We start from the raw sequence: 24,080 nt of genomic DNA, 5'->3' as shown, positions 1-24,080 counted from the left end.
AGTCTTTTCCCTGGGATCGAGGGGTCCAGAACTAGAGGGCATAGGTTTAGGGTGAGAGGGGAAAGATATAAAAGAGACCTAAGGGGCAACGTTTTCATGCAGAGGGTGGTACATGTATGGAATGAGCTGCCAGAGGATGTGGTGGAGGCTGGTACAATTGCAATATTTAAGAGGCGTTTGGATGGGTTTATGAATAGGAAGGGTTTGGAGGGATATGGGCCAGGTGCTGGCAGGTGGGACTAGATTGGGTTGGGATATCTGGTCGGCTTGGACAGGTTGGACTGAAGGGTCTGTTTCCATGCTGTATATCCCTATGACTCTACCTACTCTCAGAATCTTGTAGATTTGTACAAGATTACACCTCATTCCTCTAAACTCTAACAAGTAAAGACATAACCTGTTTGGCCACACTTTGCTGATCTGAATGAACCAAAGTTTGGTGTCACTGGCAAACTTTAACATTGGATTATTGACTGATAGACAAGACATTTAAATGACTATAAAAAGCAGTGGTCTGAATATTGATCCTTGAAGACCACCATTGTCTGGTATGAAAAGAAGATTTTTACATGATTCACTGTTTTTTATCTTAAGCTAATTTGTTTCAAAATTAACATAAAGTCACACTCCTATTCCTAGAGATGCAATTTTGTTTGGCCTTTTATGTGGTACTTTGTCAAACACTTCTTAAAACATTCTGTTATGATTGGGAGACTTTATTACAGGTTTACAGTTCAACTTGCCTCTTTCAATTGAAGGTAAAACAAAATGCTCTGAAACAGAGGGAAATTGGACAAAGTCTGCTAAAAGCAAATTCCATGTAATCTCTTGATTATTGAGACAGCAGCCTGAACTGAAACTCAATGTTTGGAGCAGAAAAAAACAATAGGGGACCGGCTTTACTGCTGCCAATTCACATTTGATTCAGTCAGCCAAAGAAGGTGGGAAAGAGTGCCCCCCGAGAGGTGTTGTTATGCCAAGCAGAAGAAAATGACTGCTTCTATGTTATTAATCACCCAACCGAGAACTGGGTAAGGTGAAACCCACATCTGAGGAAAGGTTTGTGAAAAGTTAAAGGTCAGGGAATCACCAGATAGAGCCTCATAATGTGGAGTCTGATTATGCTGAAAGGGTTGAGTGAAGGGAACATGGTTTAAAAGAAGCAATGTGCCACAAGGATTGGTGCTGGATCCACTGCTTTTTGTCATTTATATAAATGATATTGGATGTGAACATAGGACACATGGTTGGTAAATTTGTAGATGACATCAAAATAGTTGGTGCGGCAGACAGTGAAGGGCCAATGGGCTGAGGAGTGACAGATGGAGTTTTACTAAGATAAAGTGTTGCATTTTGGTAAGGTAACCAGGGCAGGACTTATACAGTTAATGATAGGGTCTGGGGAGTGTTGCTGAACAAAGGGACCTAGGCATGCAGGTACATAGTTCCTTGAAAATGGAGTGGCAGGTAGAGACAGGGTGGTGAAGAGGGTGTCTGGCATGCTTCCCTCCATTGGTCACAACACTGAGTGTAAGAGTTGGGATGTCACGTTGCACTGTACAGGACATTGTTGAAGCCACCTTTAGAAAATTAGTACAATTCTGGTTGTCCTTCTAAAGGAAAAAAATTGGCAAACTTGAGAGGGTTCAGAAAAGAGTTACAAGAATGCTGCCAGGGCTGGAGAACTTGAGCTACAGAGTGAGGCGGAGTAGGCCAGGGCTAATTTCCCTGGAATGTTAAAGGCTGAGGGTGACCTTATAGAGGTTTATACAATTGTGAGGGGCATGAATTGGGTGGACAGCCAAGGCTTTTTCGTGGGGTGGGGGAGTCCAAACCGAGATGACACAGGTTTAAGGTGAGAGGGGAAAGATTTAAATGGGACCTATGGAGTAGTTTTTTCATGCAGAGGGTGGTACGTGTATGGAATGAGCTACCAGAAGCAATGGTGGAGGCAGATACATTTACAACATTTAAAAAGCATTTGGATGGATATCTGAATAGAAAGAGTTTAGAGGGATATGGGCCAAATACTAGCAATTGAAACTAGTTCAGATTGGGATGTCTGGTTGGCGGGGATGAGTTGGACTGAAGGGTCTGTTTCCGTGTTGTATTTCTCTATGACAGTGCAAGATTCACCTTGACAAGGTGGGGATAACAGATATTCTTAACACAGGAAGGTGCTGGACTTAACTTAAGGCTACATGGCTAGGGACTATCCATGTAACATACAAATGCAGTTTAGGATTTTCCGTTGTGTTTAAAAAAAATCTCTTCTGTAGTTTAGGTGGCTAAGTAATATATAGCTGATATTGGTTTTAGTGTTTTTTTTTAAATCGTAAAAATCTTAAACCTGAAGTACTGCTGTGAGATTCTTTCAATAGGTCACTGAGAATTCACATATCACTTTCTTTCAGATTGTTACAATTTGGCACTTCCAGAGTTCGGGAAATGAGTATAGTTTCAGTGAACAAGATTTCAAACATAAAAGCAAAAGTAATGAGGATGTTGAAAATCAGAAATAAAAAGAGAAATTGAACAAGTTTTGCAGCATCTGACGAGAGAGAAACAAAGTTCATCTTTTGAGTCGTCATACTGCATGAGCAATGCCTTGTATAAGGGCAACACAGTGGCTCAGTGGTTAGCACTGTTGCCTCACAGCACTAGGCATCTGGATTTGATCCCAGTTTCAGGTTTTATCATCTTCATTCAAGGTTATTCTTCCAGATCTTATATAGCGAGGCTTTCCTTTAGGAAGAATGGTCTGTTTCTCATTTGACAGTTCTTCAAACAAGTTTGACAACTCTCAACAAGAGATCCATAATTGTTACATATTTGTAGAGTGCAGTTCATTTCCGAAACCACAAAAGGACAGCCTGCTTATTGCCACATTTGAAAAGATAGAATACTGTATCAGAATTCACTGCAATTTCAAGATAATCGTGTTTGCAAAGACACCTCCTCAGCACATGCATGAATGTCAGAACGTGGGGAGGATGTAGGTGGGAACTTGCCAGCACTCTCTAATTTTCCCAGAACACATAACAAACCTCGTGAGGTGCTGTGGCATTCAAGATGGACAGGATACAACCTGACATTCAAGTTAGTTTGGAGGAGTGTAAACGGTCAATTAGTGTGTAGGTGAAAGCTGAAAAGGTATCTTTGAGGGTACAATGAGCTCAGTGTGCAGTGTACAAAACTGACTCATGTAGGAAATATTTCTGGATAGAATCTTTGTAGTACGGAAGCAGGCCATTTGGCCCATTGACTCCACATTGCTCATCCGAAGAGTATCCAACCATGCCCATCCCCCATCCTATCCCTGGAATCCCCCTTACTAACCTACACAGCCTGCACATCCCTCGACACTGGACAATTTAGCATTGGCTATCCATCTAACCTGCACACCCACATGTGGGAGGAAACTACAGTAAGCTGGAGGAAACCCACGCAGACACGGGGAGAATATGCAAACTCCACACAAACAGTTGTCTGCACCTGGAATTGAACCCAGGTCCATAAAGCTGTGAGGCAGCAGTGCTGACCACTGAGCCGTCTACACCAGGTTCTCTTGTTCAGGCTGTGACTGAAAGGGGTGCTGGCAATAGCTATTTAACTTCGTAACCTGGAATATTCCATTAAATTGAGATCTAAATCATTCCCTGAGGTAATGTTCCTAACCACCATGAGTGTGTGTGTCTGCAGTACCTCATTAACATCACAGAGTTGTCCCTGCAGTCAAAAGAGAATTTTAAAGAATTACTTCATCAAGCATCTTTCCATCAATAGGCAACACTCCTGCAACTGTAGAAACCTACATAATTCTATTAACAACATCGGACTTTACTTTAACCTGTGCTTTCTAGCAGATCACTAGAATGTGCACTTGTGCAAAAGATTAGATTTGTCAATCATCACCTATTTTGGCCATTGCTGCCTCTGACCATGCTTTCAGTTGAGATGGCAGTGCATGCTGTTTATGTCGGGTGCCTACAGAGCTCAAAATGAATGGGCTTGGGGGGTGAATGTACTCCCTAAAGCACCCAGGATAGATCAGTTATGGAGGTGGAGTGAGATGGGGGCTGACCCATCAGAGAAACATTGTCTCCCCATTAGTGGAATGGATATAATGGGTGAGGTGCTGCCCTTCCAATCATGGGCTGGTTCATACACTCCCATGGGGGAAAAAGGAGGTTGCAAGAGTGTTTGGGGAAAAGGAGTCTGAAAGACAGTTTGCAGACAAAGGAAGATACAAAGGGATAGGGAGGGGAGAAGGAAACTTTAAGGCAGGTGGTATGGGGGAAGGTGGTAGCATGAAAGAAACTGAGGATGGCGTAGGCTCCAAGGTGAGGAAGGGAAAGGAGACTGCACAGGAATAACTTTAAACCTGTCAGAAAAGAAATACTCAGAGGCAGAAAAGTTTGAAACTATTGACATAATGAACTGTTTGAAAAGAAAAGCCAAGTCTCTAGCTTCAGGCTGCATTTGAGGTAAAAATGTTGGGGATGTTATTGTAATGAATATTGTCAACTGTTAAAGTTAAATGAGATTGAGACCTGAGATGTTGTGGAAAGGGGTATACCTGGTTGAGACCTTCCAACTTTGTGCATATGTGATTAGCTGTGACCCCATCAGTGTGACGATAAATGTTTATGGGGTGACGATCTTTTGTTTGCAGGAGTATATGTCAGGGTATTTTGGAAAAAAAAATTTGTTGCTAACCTACATTTGTTGTCTTATATGGTTATAAATATTGCAGTGTCTGAGAATTTACTACCTTCCTTGGATTTTGTGGCTTTAAGTTTAGTGAATGATAATGATTATTGAAAGTACTGATGAATTATTCTAATTCTGCTTCTCTGACAGTCCAAATACCTGAGATGTCCATACAAGTACAGAGTGTACTGTTAGAAATGGCTGCATTACCTGATAAATGAGTTAGAAAGAATTAAAAAAAAGAGCCTTTTGTTCTTGGGAAAACCTCAAGAATTGTGTGTGTGTGTGTGTGTGTGTGTGTGTGGTGGGGGTGGGGGGTGGGGGGGGTGGGGAAGAGGTAGAAGAGAAGCACATTGGCCCCTGCATGGCTGTCTCCACAAGGTCATCATGTCATCATATTTGTATCTGTAACTTGCTCCTAACTTTAGAGGTACTGCTGGCAGTCATCTTTAAGTATAAATAAGTTGTTACATAACAAGTACTGAAGCGAAATTCAATCTGTTTTTACTTTTTATATAACGCAATGTAAACCAAAATACACCAATTTGTGCAATGATTTTCCTTATTGAAGGAAAATACTTTACTGATTCTGACAGTTTGCAGTATCATGAGTTCAACATTTATTAAGTCATCACTTTCCTTATTAAACACACTTTAGACAGAACAGATATTTTACTCATCTATCATCATATATGGACATAATTGCAACAGCAGTATGGGGTTGAGAGTGTGGTGCTGGAAAAACACAGCAGGTCAGGCAACATCCGAGGAGCAGGAGAATTGGCATTTTGCTGAAACATCGATTCTCCTGCTCCTCGGATGCTACCTAACCCTCTGCGCTTTTCCAGCACCACACTTTCGACTCTGATCTCCAACATCTGCAATCCTCACTTTCTCCTAGCAGTATGGAGTTACCTACTGGTCAGAAAATACGGCAAAGTGCCAGTATAAAAGCTTGCAGTTTTCGATCTGGTTTCCTATTGTTTATAAACTGCACACTGCCACCTTCCCCCACCACACCCCAACCATTACCCTCCATCCTTCAACTCATCAGCACACTTTCCATTTATGCCCCTGATGGCAAGACTTCCACTAGCAGCATCCCTGAAGTACAAACAGCTCAATAGCAGTGTCCTTAGATGACCTTAATGTGCACAAAGCAGTCCAAATACCCTGATTCAGGCTGTGGCTCTCTGCAATGTGTTAGTCTGTATACATCTCTCACCCCTATCCCTTACAACCACTAACTTTAGAGGATCCTACCCAGCATCAGCAATGCAAGACTTGGCCAATGCATTCAATTATTGCTCAATGTCCCCAGATATAAAGTGTGAGGATTCAGAAATGCAGGAACCGGTACAAAATTAAACCACATCCATCCAAATGGATTACTTATACACCAACAGATATTTTAAAAAAAACCTTTGCCTTGTTGAACATTAGCGGGCATCAAACATCTGTAGCTCGGCATCAGTTTAAGATATCAGCTCTGCAGAAGGAGGGACAGAAAGGACTGGCGCTGCCACAGCCCGCAAATGCAGCTGAGGTGGAGAACATGCCCATCAAAATACCAATGCACAGGCAACAATGTGGTGAATTGGACATTAATTACTGATCAATGTGCCTGTGAAAACACTTGTAACATTAAGATCGATAAAATACATTAAGGACTGTTTAAGTCGCAGAATAATAGTACTAATATTTCCTGCCATGTTCAATACAGTCTTTATTAAGTCAATTTTGTGGGTGCATTACTTTCAGAAAACTACGTACCATAGCTTTTAAATGTGCAACATCCATGCTTCCATTCTTGTCCACTTCAACTGGTTGGATTTTCATGCCTGCCATTTGTGCACTGGCTGGATTAGTGCCATGAGCTGATCTTGGGATCAGACAGACCTGGACAGAGGACGAAATCAGAAGATCAACATCAAGATGTTTATTATCTACTCAGCACAGTATCCTCTGATTTGTGAAATAGCTTTACAAAAATGAGACTCGCCAGCATTGGCAGATTGTTGTGCGTGCAAGTCAGATGTCATTGGGTCATATTACAATATTAAGAAAGTGCAATTAGAATTTCAGAGGCATCAGAAGAAACTCTAGGAAGCACTCAAACCTCAGGATTTCAGCGCAAAACAACTATACACAGCACGATAATGGAAAGGATTGGGCAGAGTCTCGTAACCTGTCCTATGACACATCTAGCGGTGGAGGGAGGCATTTAAGCAGATGGGAGGTGATGGTTGGTGACCCGACTGCTTCACCCCAATTAACACCAATGACATCAAGGCCTGTGGGCAGCCTTCTTGCCCTGCTGCCAATTGAGGGCCTCAAACCATCCACTGCTGGTATTAACCTAGTGGCCAAGGGGTGGTGGTAGTCACCATGTGGGAGCAGCACTAGTAAAACCTGACTAATAGAAAAATGAAACATTACCATTTAGTTAATAGCTTCGAAGAAGTTGCACCCATTTTAAGTGATGTATTTATCATTCAACGTACCACACAAATTTCAAAGAGTGATTTAATACCACACGAGTTGGAATATTTTATCAGCTAAATTGGAGAATTATACTTATCTTTGAATGGATTTTTATTCAGTTGAGAGACATGGGTATCACTAGCTGATTAGTGTTTACTGCCCATCCCGAGGTGGCCTTGCGAAGTTGGTGGTGAGCTGCATGATCTTGACCCAGTGACCATGAAGAAACACTGATATATTTCTAAGTCAGGAAGGTGAGTGGCTTGGAGGGTAACTTGCAGGTTGTGGTGTTCCCATGAATCCGCTGCACTTGTCCTTGTAGATGGAAGTGGGTTTGGAAAGTGTTGTCGAAGGATCTTTTGTGAACTTCTGCAGTGTATCTTGTAAATAGTACACACCACTTCTACTAAGCATCAGTGGTGGAGGGAATGAATGTTTGTCGATATGTTGCCAATCAAGTGGGCGGCTTTTTCTTGGATGATGTCAAGCTTGGGAGAAGGCTAGTTACTGAAAACTATCCCCTATTTACTATGTGATGCAAAGTGATAGTGTTATAATCACCACACCCTTGACTTATAATTGACAATCCTCTGCGATTGCTGATATGTTCCAGATGTAGGCACTTCCCAGTCAATATGTGATCCAGTTTTCACTGGATATTAATCGACTGTGTGCCCATGAATGACACCAGTAACCAATTATTCTGATTCAAAAATGGCAAACTTTTAAAAACAAATCACTCTAAAGAAGAATACTTCTGCTCTGGTTCGGTTTTGTTTTACACTTTGTTTTATTTACAAGTATTTTGAGGAAGGAAGTATGAATGCTATATGTTTCTACTTCAGCATACTTATACATTCTTTTGTGTGGCTAAATACTCTTGGTGCACAGAAGTGTGTGTGTTATGGTATTGTCAGAGGTAAATATCTAGTGTTTGTTTTGTCACAATGTCGACACAAGTGCTGTTTGGCAATGGTTACTATAGCACATTCCTCTGCGTAATCCAACTTTAAAAACTTCAAATGCTATGAAAATCTCTAAACAATAATTAAAAAAAAAGAGAACATCCAGGACAAGCCCTGTATCCAAAGTTATTAGAGAATAATTCCTTGTCTTTTGCACTGTTGTTTTATTCCTTGAATATTTTTGCAATGTAGAAGATTGAAAGAATCACCTTGATACGGTACCTTTTCTCAAACTGCTTTGTTGTCATTAAAGCTGAAGGCTGATTTTGTGGTGGGATATATGGTTAGGCTTGTTTAATTAGTTGTTGTAAGCAAAACTACCTAACCTTACAGAGCAGGCAGGGCCAGCTCACGGTCATTACTATTTATAGCTGAGTCAGTTTGCAGGCTCATTTTGGAGGGTGTGGGAAAGGAGAAGGGAAAGAATCTCAGAAATCACATTATGTCATCTGCTCCATTTTGGACAGTCATCTAAGAGTAAGTGCTCTGTGAATCTTATGGAAGCTCACATTTCAGAACCTTGGCAGTGACAAGGAATATTACGAGGCAGAGCAGAGAGCAGCAATGCCAATTGAAAGGAAGTTCAACACTGAAATGTGAAACAAAACCTGAGAAACTTTCTGACACTGTTCTATATCTGACGGGTTATTGCAGGGCACCCTCACCAACAATGACAGAACACTTTGCCTGGCAGGAGGTGACAGCCAGACCCTGCTCTACTGGCACGGCCTGGGAACAAATACAAGAGGCACACCTTTGAGCAGTCAGGCAAATTGAGATTACCCTAGAGATACCCTGCACCTGAAATGCAACAAAACAACTTGCTGCAAGACTTCACATAAATTTAATGGATCCTACATGACTTCTCATACATATCCATCGTTCAACCAGGCACATGCACCTTCTAGGGGTATTACCCCACAAATTAATGTAATGTGGTCAGCTACATAATGACCTACTGGCACTTCACCTTAGTTTAACTGTTTAAATAGTTACATTTCCAGTAGGGAAGACAGATAATTAAAAAAAAGGGAAAGAATAATAAACAATGGCTAACTAAGCATAATAACAATTAATAATGTCAAGAGAAATACGTATTAATTTAATTAATTTGATGAAATTGAGTCAAATGCCTGAAAGAGAAGCACTTGTTTAGAATGACAAGTGCAGGAAACACCCCGGCAACAGCTTAATGCAAAATTCAAGGAACTTATTGAGGGACAGGCATAAAAAGAGACAGAAGTAAGGGGCAAATTCCCATGCAAGTACATTTTAATTGTTCACGCTAAACAAAGTCAACGAATATGCTATCCAGAGAAGATCAATATTAAAAGCCAAAATAAGGTAACTTATTTTTACATTAAAAAATTAAGTTGACCTAAATTAAGTTTCACATTCATTCTTTCATGTAACTATAATCCTTGCCAGTGCCTTCTGTCTGTTCATAGATGTACAACAACTTACAGAATTTCCAACCAATGTTTCTTTATCCAATTACCCTGAACTCAAATATAGGGTACAGTCAATACTCCTTAACGCCACCAGGGGGAAACATGCCTTTAACAAGAACAGGTGGCAAGTATGGATTTTCCACCAAACCCTTACAAATAAATGTGTCCAAGTAGTCTGGAACACACCTGGTTCAACAGGTATGATAAAAAATATCAAATAGGTTTCTAAAATTCAAGCATGTGATGTGGGTGAAGTTCACTAGCTTGGGAAAAGGCAAGAAAGTCAAGTTGAAGATGATCATAGTCATAGAGTCATACTCATAAAGATGTACAGCATGGAAACAGACCCTTCGGTCCAACTTGTCTATGCCGACCAGATATCCCAACCCAATCTAGTCCCAACTGCCAGCACCTGGCCCATATCCCTCCAAACCCTTCCTATTCATATTCCTATTCAAACGCCTCTTAAATGGTGCAATTGTACCAACCTCCACCACTTCCTCTGGCAGCTCATTCCATACACGTACCATCCTCTCCGTGAAAACGTTGCCCCTTAGGTCTCTTTTATATCTTTCCCCTCTCACCCTAAACCTATGTCCTCTAGTTCTGGACTCTCCGACCCCAGGGAAAAGACTTTGTCTATTTACGCTATCCATGCCCCTCATAATTTTGTAAACCTCTATAAGGTTCAGCCTTTGACACTCCAGGGAAAACAGCCCCAGCCTGTTCAGCCCCTTCCTGTAGCTCAAATCCTCCAACCCTGGCAACATCCTTGTGAATCTTTTCTGAACTCTTTCAATTTTCACAACATCTTTCCGATAGGAAGGAGACCAGAATTGCACGCAATATTCCAAAAGTGGCCTAAGCAATGTCCAGTACAGCCGCAACATGACCTCCCAACTCCTGTACTCAATACTCTGACCAATAAAGGAAAGCATACCAAACGCCTTCTTCACTATCCTATCTATCTGCGACTCCACTTTCAAGGAGCTGTGAACCTGGACTCCAAGGTCTCTTTGTTCAGCAACACTCCCTAGGACCTTACCATTAAGGTGTATAAGTCCTGCTAAGATTTGCTTTCCCAAAATGCAGCACCTCACATTTATCTGAATTAAACTCCATCTGCCACTTCTCAGCCCATTGGCCCATCTGGTCCAGATCCTGTTGTAATCTGAGGTAACCCTCTTCGCTGTCCATTACACCTCCAATTTTGGTGTCATCTGCAAACTTACTAACTGTACCTTTTATGCTCATATTAGCTATAATCTCATTGAATGGTGAAGCAGACTGAATGGGCCAAACAGCTTGAGCTTCTGTTCTGTCATCATATCATTTATCGCTCATTCCTAATTGTTCCTGGGAAGGTGGTAGTGAACTCCCTTCTTGAACTGTTGCAGTCTTTGAATTGTAGGGATACCCAAAATGTTGCTGAGGAGTTCCAGTGTTTTGACCCAGTAACAATGATGGAACAATGACATATTTCCAAGTCAGGATAGTAAATGGCTTGGAGGGAAACCTCTAAGTGGCAGTGTTCTCGTGATACAGCTACCCTTGTCCTTCTCGATGTAGTAGTGGTCACAGGTTAGAAGGTGCTGTCAGGAGAGCCTTGGTGAGTTTTGTAGAGAGTAGATTTTGTGGAAGGTCTTTGCAAAATCCTCAGCACTTTGTTATTTTACCAAAGGCTGGTTCAAGATGATGGAGGCTGGGGCTTCCTTTCTAAAGGGTCCTCCTGCTGGTCTGTATTAACAACAACAAAAAAAGCTGCACAAACACAGGAAAATAAAACAGAGTGAGGAGTATATACACCACCCCGCTCTCCTATAAATGTTGAGATGGAAAATCAGAACAGAAATTCACTTTTGCTACCTCTTGTTAGTGGCATAGCTAAGAACAGAAACAATCACAATATCGCAAAAGGCCTGATTTAGGCTGTAGTCTATATTATGTTATACTGCACTGATAATTCAAGTCCGGTAAATTCGAAGGGCTGTTTTCATGGAGAGAAGAGAGGGAATTCCAGTTGAAACCCTCAGGGCAAGCACAACTGAACGACTAAGAGTGGAGCAAAAACTGAAAGCAGAACGTGCTGGAGAAACTCAGCAGGTTGGGCATCTACACACAGAGTAACAGAGTTCACATTCCAATGCCATTACAACTCTTGATCTAAATGGCAGCGGAAGCTGATTTTCTCTATATCTTGCTCAAATCAGCCCACTGAATGTGGTGTCATAGAGTCATAGTCATGGAGTCACAGCTTGGAAATAGACTCTTTGGTCCAACCAATCCATGCTAACAGTGTTGAACGTTTGAGGTAAATACATAGGACGACGTATTTAGAGGTTCACTCAACAACCGCACATGATGTCACTCTCTTACGTTTACTCTGGATATCCTTGTTTAATTGCTCACCTCCTCACAACATACGTCTTCCCTGCTCTCCTTAACTGGAAGCAATATAGTGTCAAACATTCTCAGAAGTCAGGGTGGGTTTCTAACTGTGCTATGAGGACACCTTTGTACCAGTGTTTCTGTTATTGACTGTTCCAGCTGTCTTGCATGACATAATTCCCATCTATTTAGATGAACATATTCACTTCTATAAATGGTAGGCTCCTGAGGGGGCTTGACTAGGCATGGAGAGGGCATCCCTTTCTATTGGGAGAATCCAGAACAAGGGGTCACTGTTTAAAAATAAGTGGTCACCAATTTCATACAGAGATGAGGAGAATTTTATCTTCCCCAGAGGGTTAAGAATGTTTGGAACTCTCTCCTCCAAAGGCAGGGATACAGAACCTTTTTAATATTTTTAAGGCAGTGATCAATAAATTCTTGATTATCAAGGGGATGAAGAACTTTCATATTTGTGGGGAACGTAGAGCTGAGATTATAATCAGATCAACTATAGTCTTATTAAATGGCAGAGTAGGTCTACTCCAGTTCCTGGATGATATGTTTGTTTATGTTTGCATGATAACTCTCTTCACGCTTTACAAATTTGTGAAAGACCCTAAAATCGGAAGAAGGAATTCAAATATCACAAAATCCTGAACAGAATGGAACAAACAACGTGCCACTTATTCCTCAATCTTTTTCTATCGCCATATCTCCACTAAATCAATACAAATGACCATTTTCCTCAAACAGTCTCTGATGTAACTAAGTATATTTGCCTACAACCGCAAAGTTAGAAAATCAAAACTTGTCGCTGCAAGCTTTCTAAGACAACACTTGTGTTTGTGTATACTGTTCATATGAAATGCTCGTATCAAGCAAACTATGGCACCGAGCCACATAACGAGATTCTAGAACAGATTACAAAATACTTGTGGGCAGGTTTTCAGGCGCAACTTCGAAGAACAAAGAAAGAATTCCTCAGCAACACAGAACATAGGGGCTAGACAGTTGGTCACCAATAATGCAGCAATTAATATCATAGATGCTCAAGTGACCAGAATTAGATTAGATTAATAACCGAGAATTATGTGGCTGGGGAGAAGACAGAGAAAGGGAGGGGGAGTGCAAGGGGGCATTTGAAAGAAACAATGAAAATTTTAAAATTGAGAATTGCTTAAACAGGGGATGGTGCAGATCACTGAGCACAGATAAACGACCAAGACTTAGTGCCAGTAAGGAAAGAGACAGCAGAGTTTTGAAATGGCCTCGTGTTTATGGGAGGTCAGCAAAGATCGGAGGCTTGAGGTAACCCACACAAGGTCTCAGCAACAGACCCACGAAGGCAGTAATGGAGTTGAACCATGTTAGAGAAGTGGAAATAGGCAGTGTTCCTGAGGTCAGAAGATGATCTAAGGGCTGAAAATGCCATCAAATATCCAAACAGTCTAATTGGCCCCATTCTGTCCTACAACCTACAAACCACAATTTTTAAAAAAATCTTTGTTCCTCCTGTACCTTCAGTTTTCTCGAACTAAAACTTTCATTAATTTCTAATTCCTAATTTATGCTGTCTTCTCTTTCACTGTTGTCAACATTGGGAGCATTATACACAATCGATCACAAGAACCCCAACCCTACATTTAACCTACATTAGACCACAATAATTCTGAGCAGGAAAACACTTTGATGGGCAATATATGAACAGAATGCAACATTATAGTCTTAACAATAGAGATCTTCAGAAGGGTTATCTTTTAGAGCACTGTAGAATCAGGAACAAAATAGTAAATCAAAGGTAAATATCCATCCTTCTTTTACCAAATGCAGAAACTTAATATACTCTGGGCACACTAAGTTATGCAAATTGCCCGAGAAGGTTTTCTTGTGCACAAAGGCGGGTAGGTAATTAGCCATTATCCACGAGAGACTGTAGGCATTTCTCTCCATTAGAAGATAATTGGTTAAGTGGCTTGTGGGGCACCACTTGGCATTAAGCACAGAACAAAGTGTAAGTCAGAGTTTAAGTCAGCCGGAAGAGGAATTGTAGCCGGGCCGCTGCTACCCGTCTTTCAAAGCAGGAGCAGCCCTTCCTGAAGAAGGGCTCTTGTCCGAAACGTCGATTCTCCTGCTCCTTGGATGCTGCCTGATCTGCCGCGCTTTTCCAGCAACACATTTTCAGCTCTGATCTCCAGCATTTGCAGTCCTCACTTTCTCCTAGCAGTTCATTTAATGCCAACATGTGTAAAATAAATCATTACATGAGCAAACAAATATCTCAACAGTAAAATCAGGATGGACAAATTCTTAAGACCAATCTAAGCCTGGAAGGAATTCCATGTGTATATTATGAATATAAAATCTGACAAGTGAACAGGAAAAAAAATGTGGACTCAAAATGTATTCCATTATTTGCTGAAAAAACACTTACGTGGAAAATAAAAATGAACACATTTGTGAATGCAATGGTTTTCTTTATATGCAAGCCTTTCCCATTCCCTACTGGAACATTTTAATAATCAGTGAATTCTCTCTTTCTCTTCCCCCTTGCAGAAATTTTTGCATCATCTCTAACTATGAGTGTGGTGCCTGATGACTGGAGGGTGGCTAATGTTGTACCTTTGATTAAGAAAGGTTGTAGAGTGAAAACGAGGAACTATAGACCTGCGAGTCTGACATCAGTTGTTGGTAAATTGTTGGAGATGATTATGAAAAATAGGATTTATGGACATTTAGAGAGGCAAAAATTGATAGGTATTCTCAGCATGGTTTTGTGCGAGGAAAATCATGTCTCACAAACTTGATTGAGTTTTTTGAGTAAGTTACCAAAAAGATTGATGAGGGCAGAGCAGTAGATGTTGCTTACTTGAACTTCAATAAAGCCTTTGACAAGGTTCTGCATGGTAGACTAATTTGTAAAGTCAGTCCACATGGGATTCAGGGTGAGCTTGTCAATTGGATACATAATTGCTTTAACGGCAGGGGACAGAGTGGTGATGGAGGGGGAAAATCACTTCTCAGACTGGAGGGGATCAGTTCTGGGCCCTCTTTGGTTTGTCATTTATATAAATGATTTGGATGAGAATATAGAAGGCATGGCTAGTAATGTTGCAGAATACACCGAAACTGGGGGTAAAGTAGACAGTGAAGAAGGTTTTCTAAGATTACAAAGGGATTTTGATCAAATCAGTTAATGAGTTGAAAAATGACAGATGGAGTTCAATCTTGATAAATGTGAGGTATTGCATTTTGGTGCAACAAACAAGGGTAGGGCTTAATGGTAGGACCTTGGATGGTGTTGTGGAACAGAGGGATTTACGGGTGCAGGTACATAATGCTTTGAAGTTTGAATCACTTTTGAAGGATGGCTCAAAAGGCGTTGCACATGCCTTGTTTTCATTGCTCAAACCTTTGAATGTAGGAGTTCAGAATTCATGTTGAGATTGTACAGGACATTGGTCAGGCCTCCACTGGAATACTGTGTCCAGTTCTGGTCGCCTAGTTATAGGAAGGATGGTATTAAACTTGAGAGGGTTCAAAAGAGATTTCCCAGGATGTTGCCAAGAATTGAGTTATAAAGAAACGCTGGATATGCTGGAGCGTAGGAGGTTGACAAAGGACCTTATATAAGTTTATAAAATAATGAGGGGTATAGTTAGAGTTAATGGTAGTTGTCTTTTCCCTCGGATGGGGATTTCAAGATTTTTAATGTGACAGGACTGATTTTAAAGAGACATTAAGAATCAAATTTATTTTTCTGCATAGTAGGTGGTTCGTGTGTGAAATGAACTTCCTGAGAAAATGGTGGATGCAGGTACAATTATACCATTTAAAAGACATTTGGATAAGTACATGAATCGGAAAGCTTTGGAGGGATACGGGCCAGGAGTAAGCAAGTGGGAATAGTTTAGTTTGGGATTATGTTCAGCATGGAAGGGGTTGTTTCTATGAGACTGACGTGATCCCATCCAACAAATATCAAGCTATTCTCATCACAACATCTTGGGGAGTGAGGAGTAACTTCAACTTGACACCTCTTGGTCATCTGTCAAAGTTTATGACACCTGGGAGTATGCAATTATAGACAGAAAAGTCAAACTAAGATCATCCAGATCTTATTGAATGGTAGAGCAGACTCGATGAGTGACTAACTCTTGCTTTTATGTTTCTCTGGCCTTTTTAAAAATAAGTTAAATCAAGAAGCTAAAACCTTTACACATAACAGTCAAAGCTAACTGGCTGTATGTGGACAGTGTCATACTGACTGTTAACAATGTTAATATTAACACATTTACAGGACATTCTTCTGCCAGCAACAATATGTTCTAGGTTGTATCATCATCCTAAAAATAAAGAGTCCCTAGAAAAGCAATCTATTCCCTCTTTCAATATTTTTTCCTTTTTTCCTCTTTGATTGGACGTTGGTATCGTAGGTAAGACTAGCATTCGTTCCCATCCCTAATTATCTTTAAATAGAGGGGAGTTAAGAGTCAACCACATTGGGATGGGTTTAGTCACATGGACAGACTGGGTAATGATGGATGACTTTGTTCCCTAAAAGAGCATTCGTAAACCCGATGATGGTTGTTTTCAGGTTCACTGGCATTGAGCTCAGTTTCTTGCTAGAGTTATTAAATGAATTCAAATGCTGTGATGGGCTTGAATCCAGACACAGCATTAACTGGGCCTTTAGATTATTTGTTCAGTGACATTACCACTATATCACCATCTCCCACCAAATCATTCACTTCCAAATATCAATTAACTACTGAATAGCCCTGTTAGTTAGAAAAGGAATAAATCGTTATCCTTTAAGTTACTTACAGTTCTCTGGTTCTCTCCTTTTGAATTTAAATAAGCCTTAATTGCTGCCAATCCAGCATATTCGCCTTGTGCGCCACTGTACAAGAAATCAAAGTAAAAGCACATGAGTAATACTAAACAAGATGTATGAACACTAAGTTGTTGCTATTTTATAAATACCTCTTTTATGTCATCTATAAATGAGATACTGCTTTCTTAAGGACATCTTCTACTTTTTAAGTCTATGCATATCAGGCCTGATTGGGCAGAATGAAAGTTTTGTGATAACAATATCCCTAGACCAACAAATATTAATGTACATCAGATCAGCAACTGCAGGAAGTTTCTTGCACCAGAAAATCCAGTTTCAACTAGTTTAAATACTGCCAGACCTAAGACAGTATTCCTGCCAGTAACCTGATTAATGTTTGAAGGGGGTACAGCATATGGAAGGGGAAGGGCTAATACTAAATGTTCAGAACAACAATGACCACCTCTGCAGTGTTGAAAGAAGTTCAAAGCTCACCAGTTTAGAAAAAGAAATGAGTGTTTTCAAATGGATATGAGAACATGTGACAGAATGATTACAGAGAGGCACATAGGTATTCCTGAGAACAATTCAAGCCCCATTGTTTTTGCATGACCCCAAATCCCCAGTCCTAAAGTCAAAGTCACTTTGCAGTGATCATGGAAGTGTTTCTAATCTGCAATTACCTTCTAAAAGGGGAAATCGGGAAGGAACAGATAGTACAGATGAGAAACTTATACATTATCAAATACAAAGCATCAAGACACCAACGAAGCCTTCTGGCAACTCCAAAACTAAATGTGGGTTTGAACTGCAGTGAATAATTTTGCTGAGTGACATTATTGAGTACACAATTTGTTATTGCTATCCCTCCTTTGTCAGGATAGTTTTTTTGTAAATTCAGTCGTGGCATGTGGGTGTTGTTGGCTGGGCCAGTAGTTATTGCCCATCTGAAGACGATGGTGGTGAGCTGCTTTCTTGAACTGCTGCAGTCCATTTGCTCTAGGTAGACCCACAATACTGTTTGGGAAAAAATTCCAGGGTGTTGATCCAGCAACAGTGAAAGAATGGTGATATATCCAAGTGTGGATGTGGGATGATTTAAGGTCAACTTGTAGGAGGTGGTGGCCCCATGTATCCGCTACCCTTTTCCTTTGAAGTCATAGGTTTGATTCAACCACCAAAGTTATTTAACTGGCATTATAGAGTCATAGAGACGTACAGCATGGAAACAGACCCTTCGGTCCAACCTGTCCATGCCGACTAGATATCCCAACCCAATCTAGTCCCACCTGCCAGCACTCGGCCCATGTCCCTCCAAACCCTTCCTATTCATATACCCATCCAAATGCCTCTTAAATGCTGCAATTGTACCAGCTTCCACCATTTCCTTTGGCAGCTCATTCCATATACGTACCACCCTCTGAGTGAAAAAATTGTCCCTTAGGTCTCTTTTATATCTTTCCCCTCTCAACCTCTAGTTCTGGACTCCCCCACCCCAGGAAAAAGACTTTGCCTATTTGCCCTATCCATGCCCCTCATGATTTTGTAAACCTCTATACGGTCATCCCTCAGCCTCTGACGCTCTAGAGAAAACAGCTCCAGCTTGTTCAGCCTCTTCCCCAAATCCTCCAACCCTGGCAACATCCTTATAAATCTTTTCTGAACCCGTTCAAGTTTCACAACATCTTTCCGATAGGAAGGAGACCAGAGTTGCACGCAATATTACAACAGTGGCCTAACCAATGTCCTGTACAGCCGCAACATGACCTCCCAACTCCTGTACTCTATACTCTGACCAATAAAGGAAAGCATACCAAACGCCTTCTTCAGTATCCTATCTACCTGCGGTTTCACTTTCAAGGAGCTATGAACCTGCACTCCAAGTTCTCTTTGTTCAGCAACACTCCCTAGGACCTGCAAAATTTTGCAAATGTCAGAGGGAACCAAAATATATTTCAAGCGAAATGATTAAATCACAGTTTAATAGTTCTTTAAGACATCCAACATTTCACAAAGTCATGGTTTTATAAAGATAAGCCAAACAAACACACAAGTATACAATAAAATCACGACAAGAAATAGGAATTCTAAATTTGTTTTTTATACACCGTTTAAGCAAGCAAAAAGATTAGATAACACTTAAAAAGTGCAATAATTGATACAGAGGGCATGTCATCAATAACTGAAAGATACCAGTGCTACAGAAGAAAATGCTGAATTGGCAATTTATCTACTAATTAACAGGAAATTGGGAAGAGTTGGTACTATTACAGCTCTGCTGAACTCCTGACGATGAAAAATAAAATCTCAGTCAAGAGTGTGGTGCTGGGAAAAGTACAGCAGGTCAGGCAGCATCCAAGGTGCAGGAATATCGACGTTTCAGGTAAAAGCCCTTCATCAGGAACAAGTGTAGTTTGGCATTCCTGGTGAAGGGCTTTTGCCCGAATAGTCGAGTCTCCTGTTCCTCTGATGCTGCCTGACCTGCTGTGCTTTTCCAGTACCACACTCTCGACTTTAATCTCCAGCATCTGCAGACCTCACTGGCAGAATAAAATCTCAGTCTGTCTTTTCAAGACAGTCTTGACTTTTGTGTTCCTCTGGGCACATGGGAAGAAAAAGCCTCTTTCCTACTACATTTTCTATGATAGAAATCCTACAGTGTGGAAGCAGGCCTATCGAGTCCACACCGATCCTCCAAGCAACATTCTATCCAGACCTACACCTTCCATACCCCTGCAATTTTGCATTTCCCATGGCTAACTGACCTAGCCTGCATACCCCTGGACACTATAGGCAATTTAGTAGCACCAATCCACCTAACCTCCAGACCCTTGGACTGTTAGCGGAAACCAGAGCACCCAGAAGAAACCCTCGCAGACATAGGGAATATGTGCAAACTTCACACTGACAGTTGCTCAAGGGTGAAATCAATGGTGGGCCCTGGCGCTTTGAGGCAGCAATACTAACCATTGAGCTGCCCTCTTTGTCATATTTCTTCTCTTCCCTCACCAAGGTACTGATATTCTCTTGCAATTCTCTTCCATACAGGCAGAGAAATTCTGACAGCTTGCCCAAGCAGCACATGATTCACAGATGAGTCAGGACAGTGAGTGGTGGTAGGTTTTTTGACAGTTTAAGCCAAATCACTCATGTCCAAACACATACACAACTCCAGGCAGGGTTGGTAGGGACTGATGCTTTTTCCCCCCAAAGGCACTTGAGAGCAAGAGTCCAGGAAGTCATTTCAAAGCATTGGCTAAGTTTACCAGAGGATGCTGAGATCTGTGGGGCATCTTTTAACTCAATGAATCTAAAAAACTTTTTTTTCCCAATGCATGCTTGTTGATTTAATGATTTACGTCATAATTACCCTCGCACAGCTTGTATTTTTTGGGTGCCTAATGGTCATTGCTGAGTAGTTGAGTGAGTAATCTTTGGCTGAAAATTAAGACAGCAGTTTTATTTCTTTCCATACTTCTTGCTGAAGTATTACCAATTCTATTTGGTGTGATATAACTAATGTGAACTTATCATTAGATTAGGCTCCTGTTATCTATATTATGTATATAAGATTATGATTGTGCTAAATCATCATGTTCCTTTCTAATTAAACAAAATTAGAGTGTATCTGTTGTAAATAAAAACTGCCCAAAGTACAGTTTGGTCACTGATCAGAATCATTTTATTACATTATACAGTCTTTAGAATGTTTTGGATTTGGGTTGAGAATATAACATTCCCTGCATTACAAATAGCTCTGACTGCTACCCACTGTCGAGGATCATTGAAGAAAGGCAATGATTAACCTGGGTGATGTAACATTAAGCCTATATTGCATATTGAACTGTAATGAGTCAGCACCTTTGGAAAAGCAATGCAAGGTCAACTACACCTCCTGTGTGAATTTCTATTTATGATCCTGCCAATCCTAAGGCCTAAAGTCGCTATGCCTCAAGGCCTTTGACATTAAGGCTGAGATCATCTAACCAGCTAAGTATGTCATTTTCACTCCTCTTCCCCTTGCTCACCGAGTGAAGATTTTCTTAAGATTTTCCTCGTCTCCAGCCTTGAACTTCTATCTTTCTCCAGTTTTTCTCCTTTGAGCTCAGTGTTCAGGAGACACACTTCCCGCTTCCTCAAAGCTACTCCCCCAGAACCCCAGAGCTCGTAACTTTTCTTCTTGGGAAACTAGAATAGTCAATATTGCTAATAGCTCTGCTCCTCAGCTACTGGCCCCTGCTCCTTCAAATCTACATTGCTACCTTTCCCCTCAAATAGCAACCGTTTCAAACGCTAGCCCTGTTTTCAAACTCTCTTTCCTCTACAAAGTCTTTGAAAGTCTTATCAATCCCCACCCCTTCCAAAAATCCACTTTTCTCAGTAATTCAATTTTTGACTTCCTCCACATAGGAGTCAGCCTCAGCCATAGCCCTGCAGATGTTTTTTTCAAAATCAGAATTACAAATGATATTGCAAGTGACTGTTATAAAGGTCCTCCTAGTCCTTCCTAATCTGCTGTACAGTCTTTGACATGATCAGCACACTGTCCTCCTCTAACCACTCATTAGCATTAGCTAGAACTGGCTGTGACCGCTCTCATGATGCTATTGTTATCTATCTTATCACAAAGTATGAGTAGCAATAGCCTCTCTTCCTTCTCCTACACCTTTATCCCTGTGTCACCCATGCTGACACCAATATCTCATCTACATGAAGCACGACACAACCCCCCACATTATGTGATAAACGCAGCATCAGTTTTCAAATATGAACTGAGAGCATCCAGATCTTCCACACCACTAATTGGTCTCAGGCCCTCCATCGTTTCAGAATTGTAAGACAGTTTCCACATGTCTATTACTGAATAAACAAAGTTCTCCAACTGAATACTAGGAAAACAAATCCATTCACAATTCAAATCTGTCCTCAGCTTGCCTGCTGTTCGATCATTCATTGATCACCTGGAGACTCAACTAAAATAACGCCACAGAAGCTGGTATCCTGTCACTCTATCACTCTTTATTTAGGCATGAACAGTCCTTGACTTTAATACTGCCTCATACAGTCAGCTACCAGAGTGTCAGTATCTCTGATACTCAACCTTTACATTTGTCAGCTATGATTCCCTGACTGGACTAGGTTAGAGAACTAATCAGAGAACTCATATTCTACACAGTCCAGCTGGCTGACCTCGTTACAATCACTATATCCTTCCCAGAGTCCGCAGATATAGATTGGGTTCCTTTCCATGAAGGGACTCCTGGGGTGTTTAGTACCAGGTCAAGTTTCACTGACTTGTCACTTGACATGCGTGGCATGTAACGCATGGGAACTCATCTTTGACACCAGCAGCGCCTCAGTAGAAATTTCCCCTCTTCTTCTGGTGGCAAAGGCATCTTCTTCCGTCAATATGTCTCTGACTCAGAGGACTCGACACCTTTTGACAGAGATGGTGAATCCATGGATTCCAGCAACGTGTCTGAACATTGAGGGGGAGGGCACATGTTGTTCCTCAACTATTTGAAATTTCGTAGCTTTCACATGGCCCACCTAACTTTTCAGGCCCGTCGCACTTACCTGGACTTTATATGTCACTAGGGCTGTCCTCGCATCGAGCATGCATCTTAACAATGCGGGGCCATTTTTGTGATTTTTACACAAAATATCGTCCTCTGTATGAAACTGTCTCTCTTACTTTGCAGAGCCTTGGGCCTGGTAGTGGAGTTCCTGATGATGTTTCACCCTCCCCCAGAAGATCAGGGAAGATCAGACAATGTGGTATGGAATCTTCTATTCATTAACAACGCTGCTGGAGCTATCCCTGTAGTTGCATGTGGGTTTGTTCTATAATCGAACAAGAACTATGATAGCTTGTTATCAAGTGAGACTGTTGGCTTTTTCTTCAATCCAGCCTTTAAAGTTTGGACTGTATTTTCTGCCAAACCAATGGATGATGGGTGGGGAGAAGCTGTCCTTATACATCAAATCCATTCAACTTTAAGCAATAATCAAATTCCCTGCTGGTTAACAATGACCTGTTATCTGTGACTAACACTTCTTGGACTCTATGGTGCTGCAAACGATGCACATGGTTTTTCTATTGTTACCCCAATATTTGATGAATGGACTCTATGCATGTCTAACCACTTTCAATGGGCATCCACAATAACCAAGAACATTGAACACAGATCTGCACAGTCAACGCAGTCCAAGGTTTTCCCAGAGGTTCCCACAAATATAGGGAAGTTGATGGTGGTAATTTTTGTCCTCATTTGCACTTTGGGCACTGTCCGACCAACGTGGTTATGTCTGCGCCCAAGCCTGGCCACCAGAAAAAACTTCTCACAAACACCTCAATTTTGGAAACCCCTGCCTGGCCCTGGTGGAATTCTGCTAGTTTTTTTATGTCAACCTTTGCTCAGGGCAATCACTCTTTCTCCACATAATGTGCGGTACTCTACCGTGAGCTGGTCACTCTGGGTCTAAAAAGGTTTCAATTCTTGTTGACAGGCCTTCACTTTCCACCACTGAAACCAGTTGCTTCAGTTTGGAAGGGCCTGAATCCTTTTGTGCCCAAAGTCTAATATTGTTAGTTGTGACTGGAAGTGTCCAATCATTACAGACTCCTTCAATGGTGGTGTATCTGCTAATGGGAGATGGCTCAATGCATTCACATTTGCTATTTGGCTTCCTTGACTGTGTTCAATTATCGACTCATTATTAACTTTCGGGCAGGGTGTTCCTCTTGCACCCCTACACATTAACAGCACAAATGTGAAACAAATTAAGCTCCTAGGAGTGGTCATCCACAACAAGCTTTCTTGGACTCTTCATGTGGGCGTATTGGTTACAAATGCCCAACAATGCCTTTTCTTCCTCAGGCAGCTGAGGAAATTTGGCATGACCATGAATAGCCTTGCCAACTTTTATTGGTGCGCCATCAAGAGCATTCTGTCTGGATGTTCACTAGCTGGTGTGGCAACTGTACCATTCAAGATCGGACACTGTTACATAGAGCGGTGACCTTGGCCTGGACAATCACAAAGGCTAACCTCCCATCTATCGAACCTATCTACCAGGCCCTCTGTCAAGGAAACGCCACCAGCATTCTCAAAGATCCATACTACTCTGGCAATGTTTTCCTACAACCTCTATCATCAGGGAGAAGGTACAGAAGCCTGAACACATGCACCAACCGGTTTCTAAACAGTTTCTACCCGACTGTTATTAGAATACTGAATA

General features: G+C 41.3%; 1 protein-coding gene across 3 annotated transcripts in view; it reads right to left on the bottom strand.

The window, feature by feature from the left end:
- Window positions 1–24,080, bottom strand: part of gldc (glycine dehydrogenase (decarboxylating)) — a 173,334-nt gene that overhangs the window by 58,586 nt on the left and 90,668 nt on the right. For all 3 annotated transcript variants that reach the window (XR_011962969.1, XM_072587326.1, XM_072587331.1), the window contains 2 exons: window positions 16,829–16,904; window positions 6,487–6,612 (listed from right to left, as the gene is read on the bottom strand). Coding sequence is in view for 2 of the 3 variants with exons in the window: in XM_072587326.1 (XP_072443427.1) it covers window positions 6,487–6,612; window positions 16,829–16,904 (202 nt within the window). In the remaining variant the exon portion in view is untranslated. The remainder of the gene's footprint in view (window positions 1–6,486; window positions 6,613–16,828; window positions 16,905–24,080) is intronic.

The sequence above is a fragment of the Chiloscyllium punctatum genome, chromosome 2, assembly GCF_047496795.1.
Source record: "Chiloscyllium punctatum isolate Juve2018m chromosome 2, sChiPun1.3, whole genome shotgun sequence".
NCBI lineage: Eukaryota > Metazoa > Chordata > Chondrichthyes > Orectolobiformes > Hemiscylliidae > Chiloscyllium > Chiloscyllium punctatum.
Note: the sequence above shows the minus strand (reverse complement) of the source record. Positions and strands in the feature narration are given on the sequence as shown.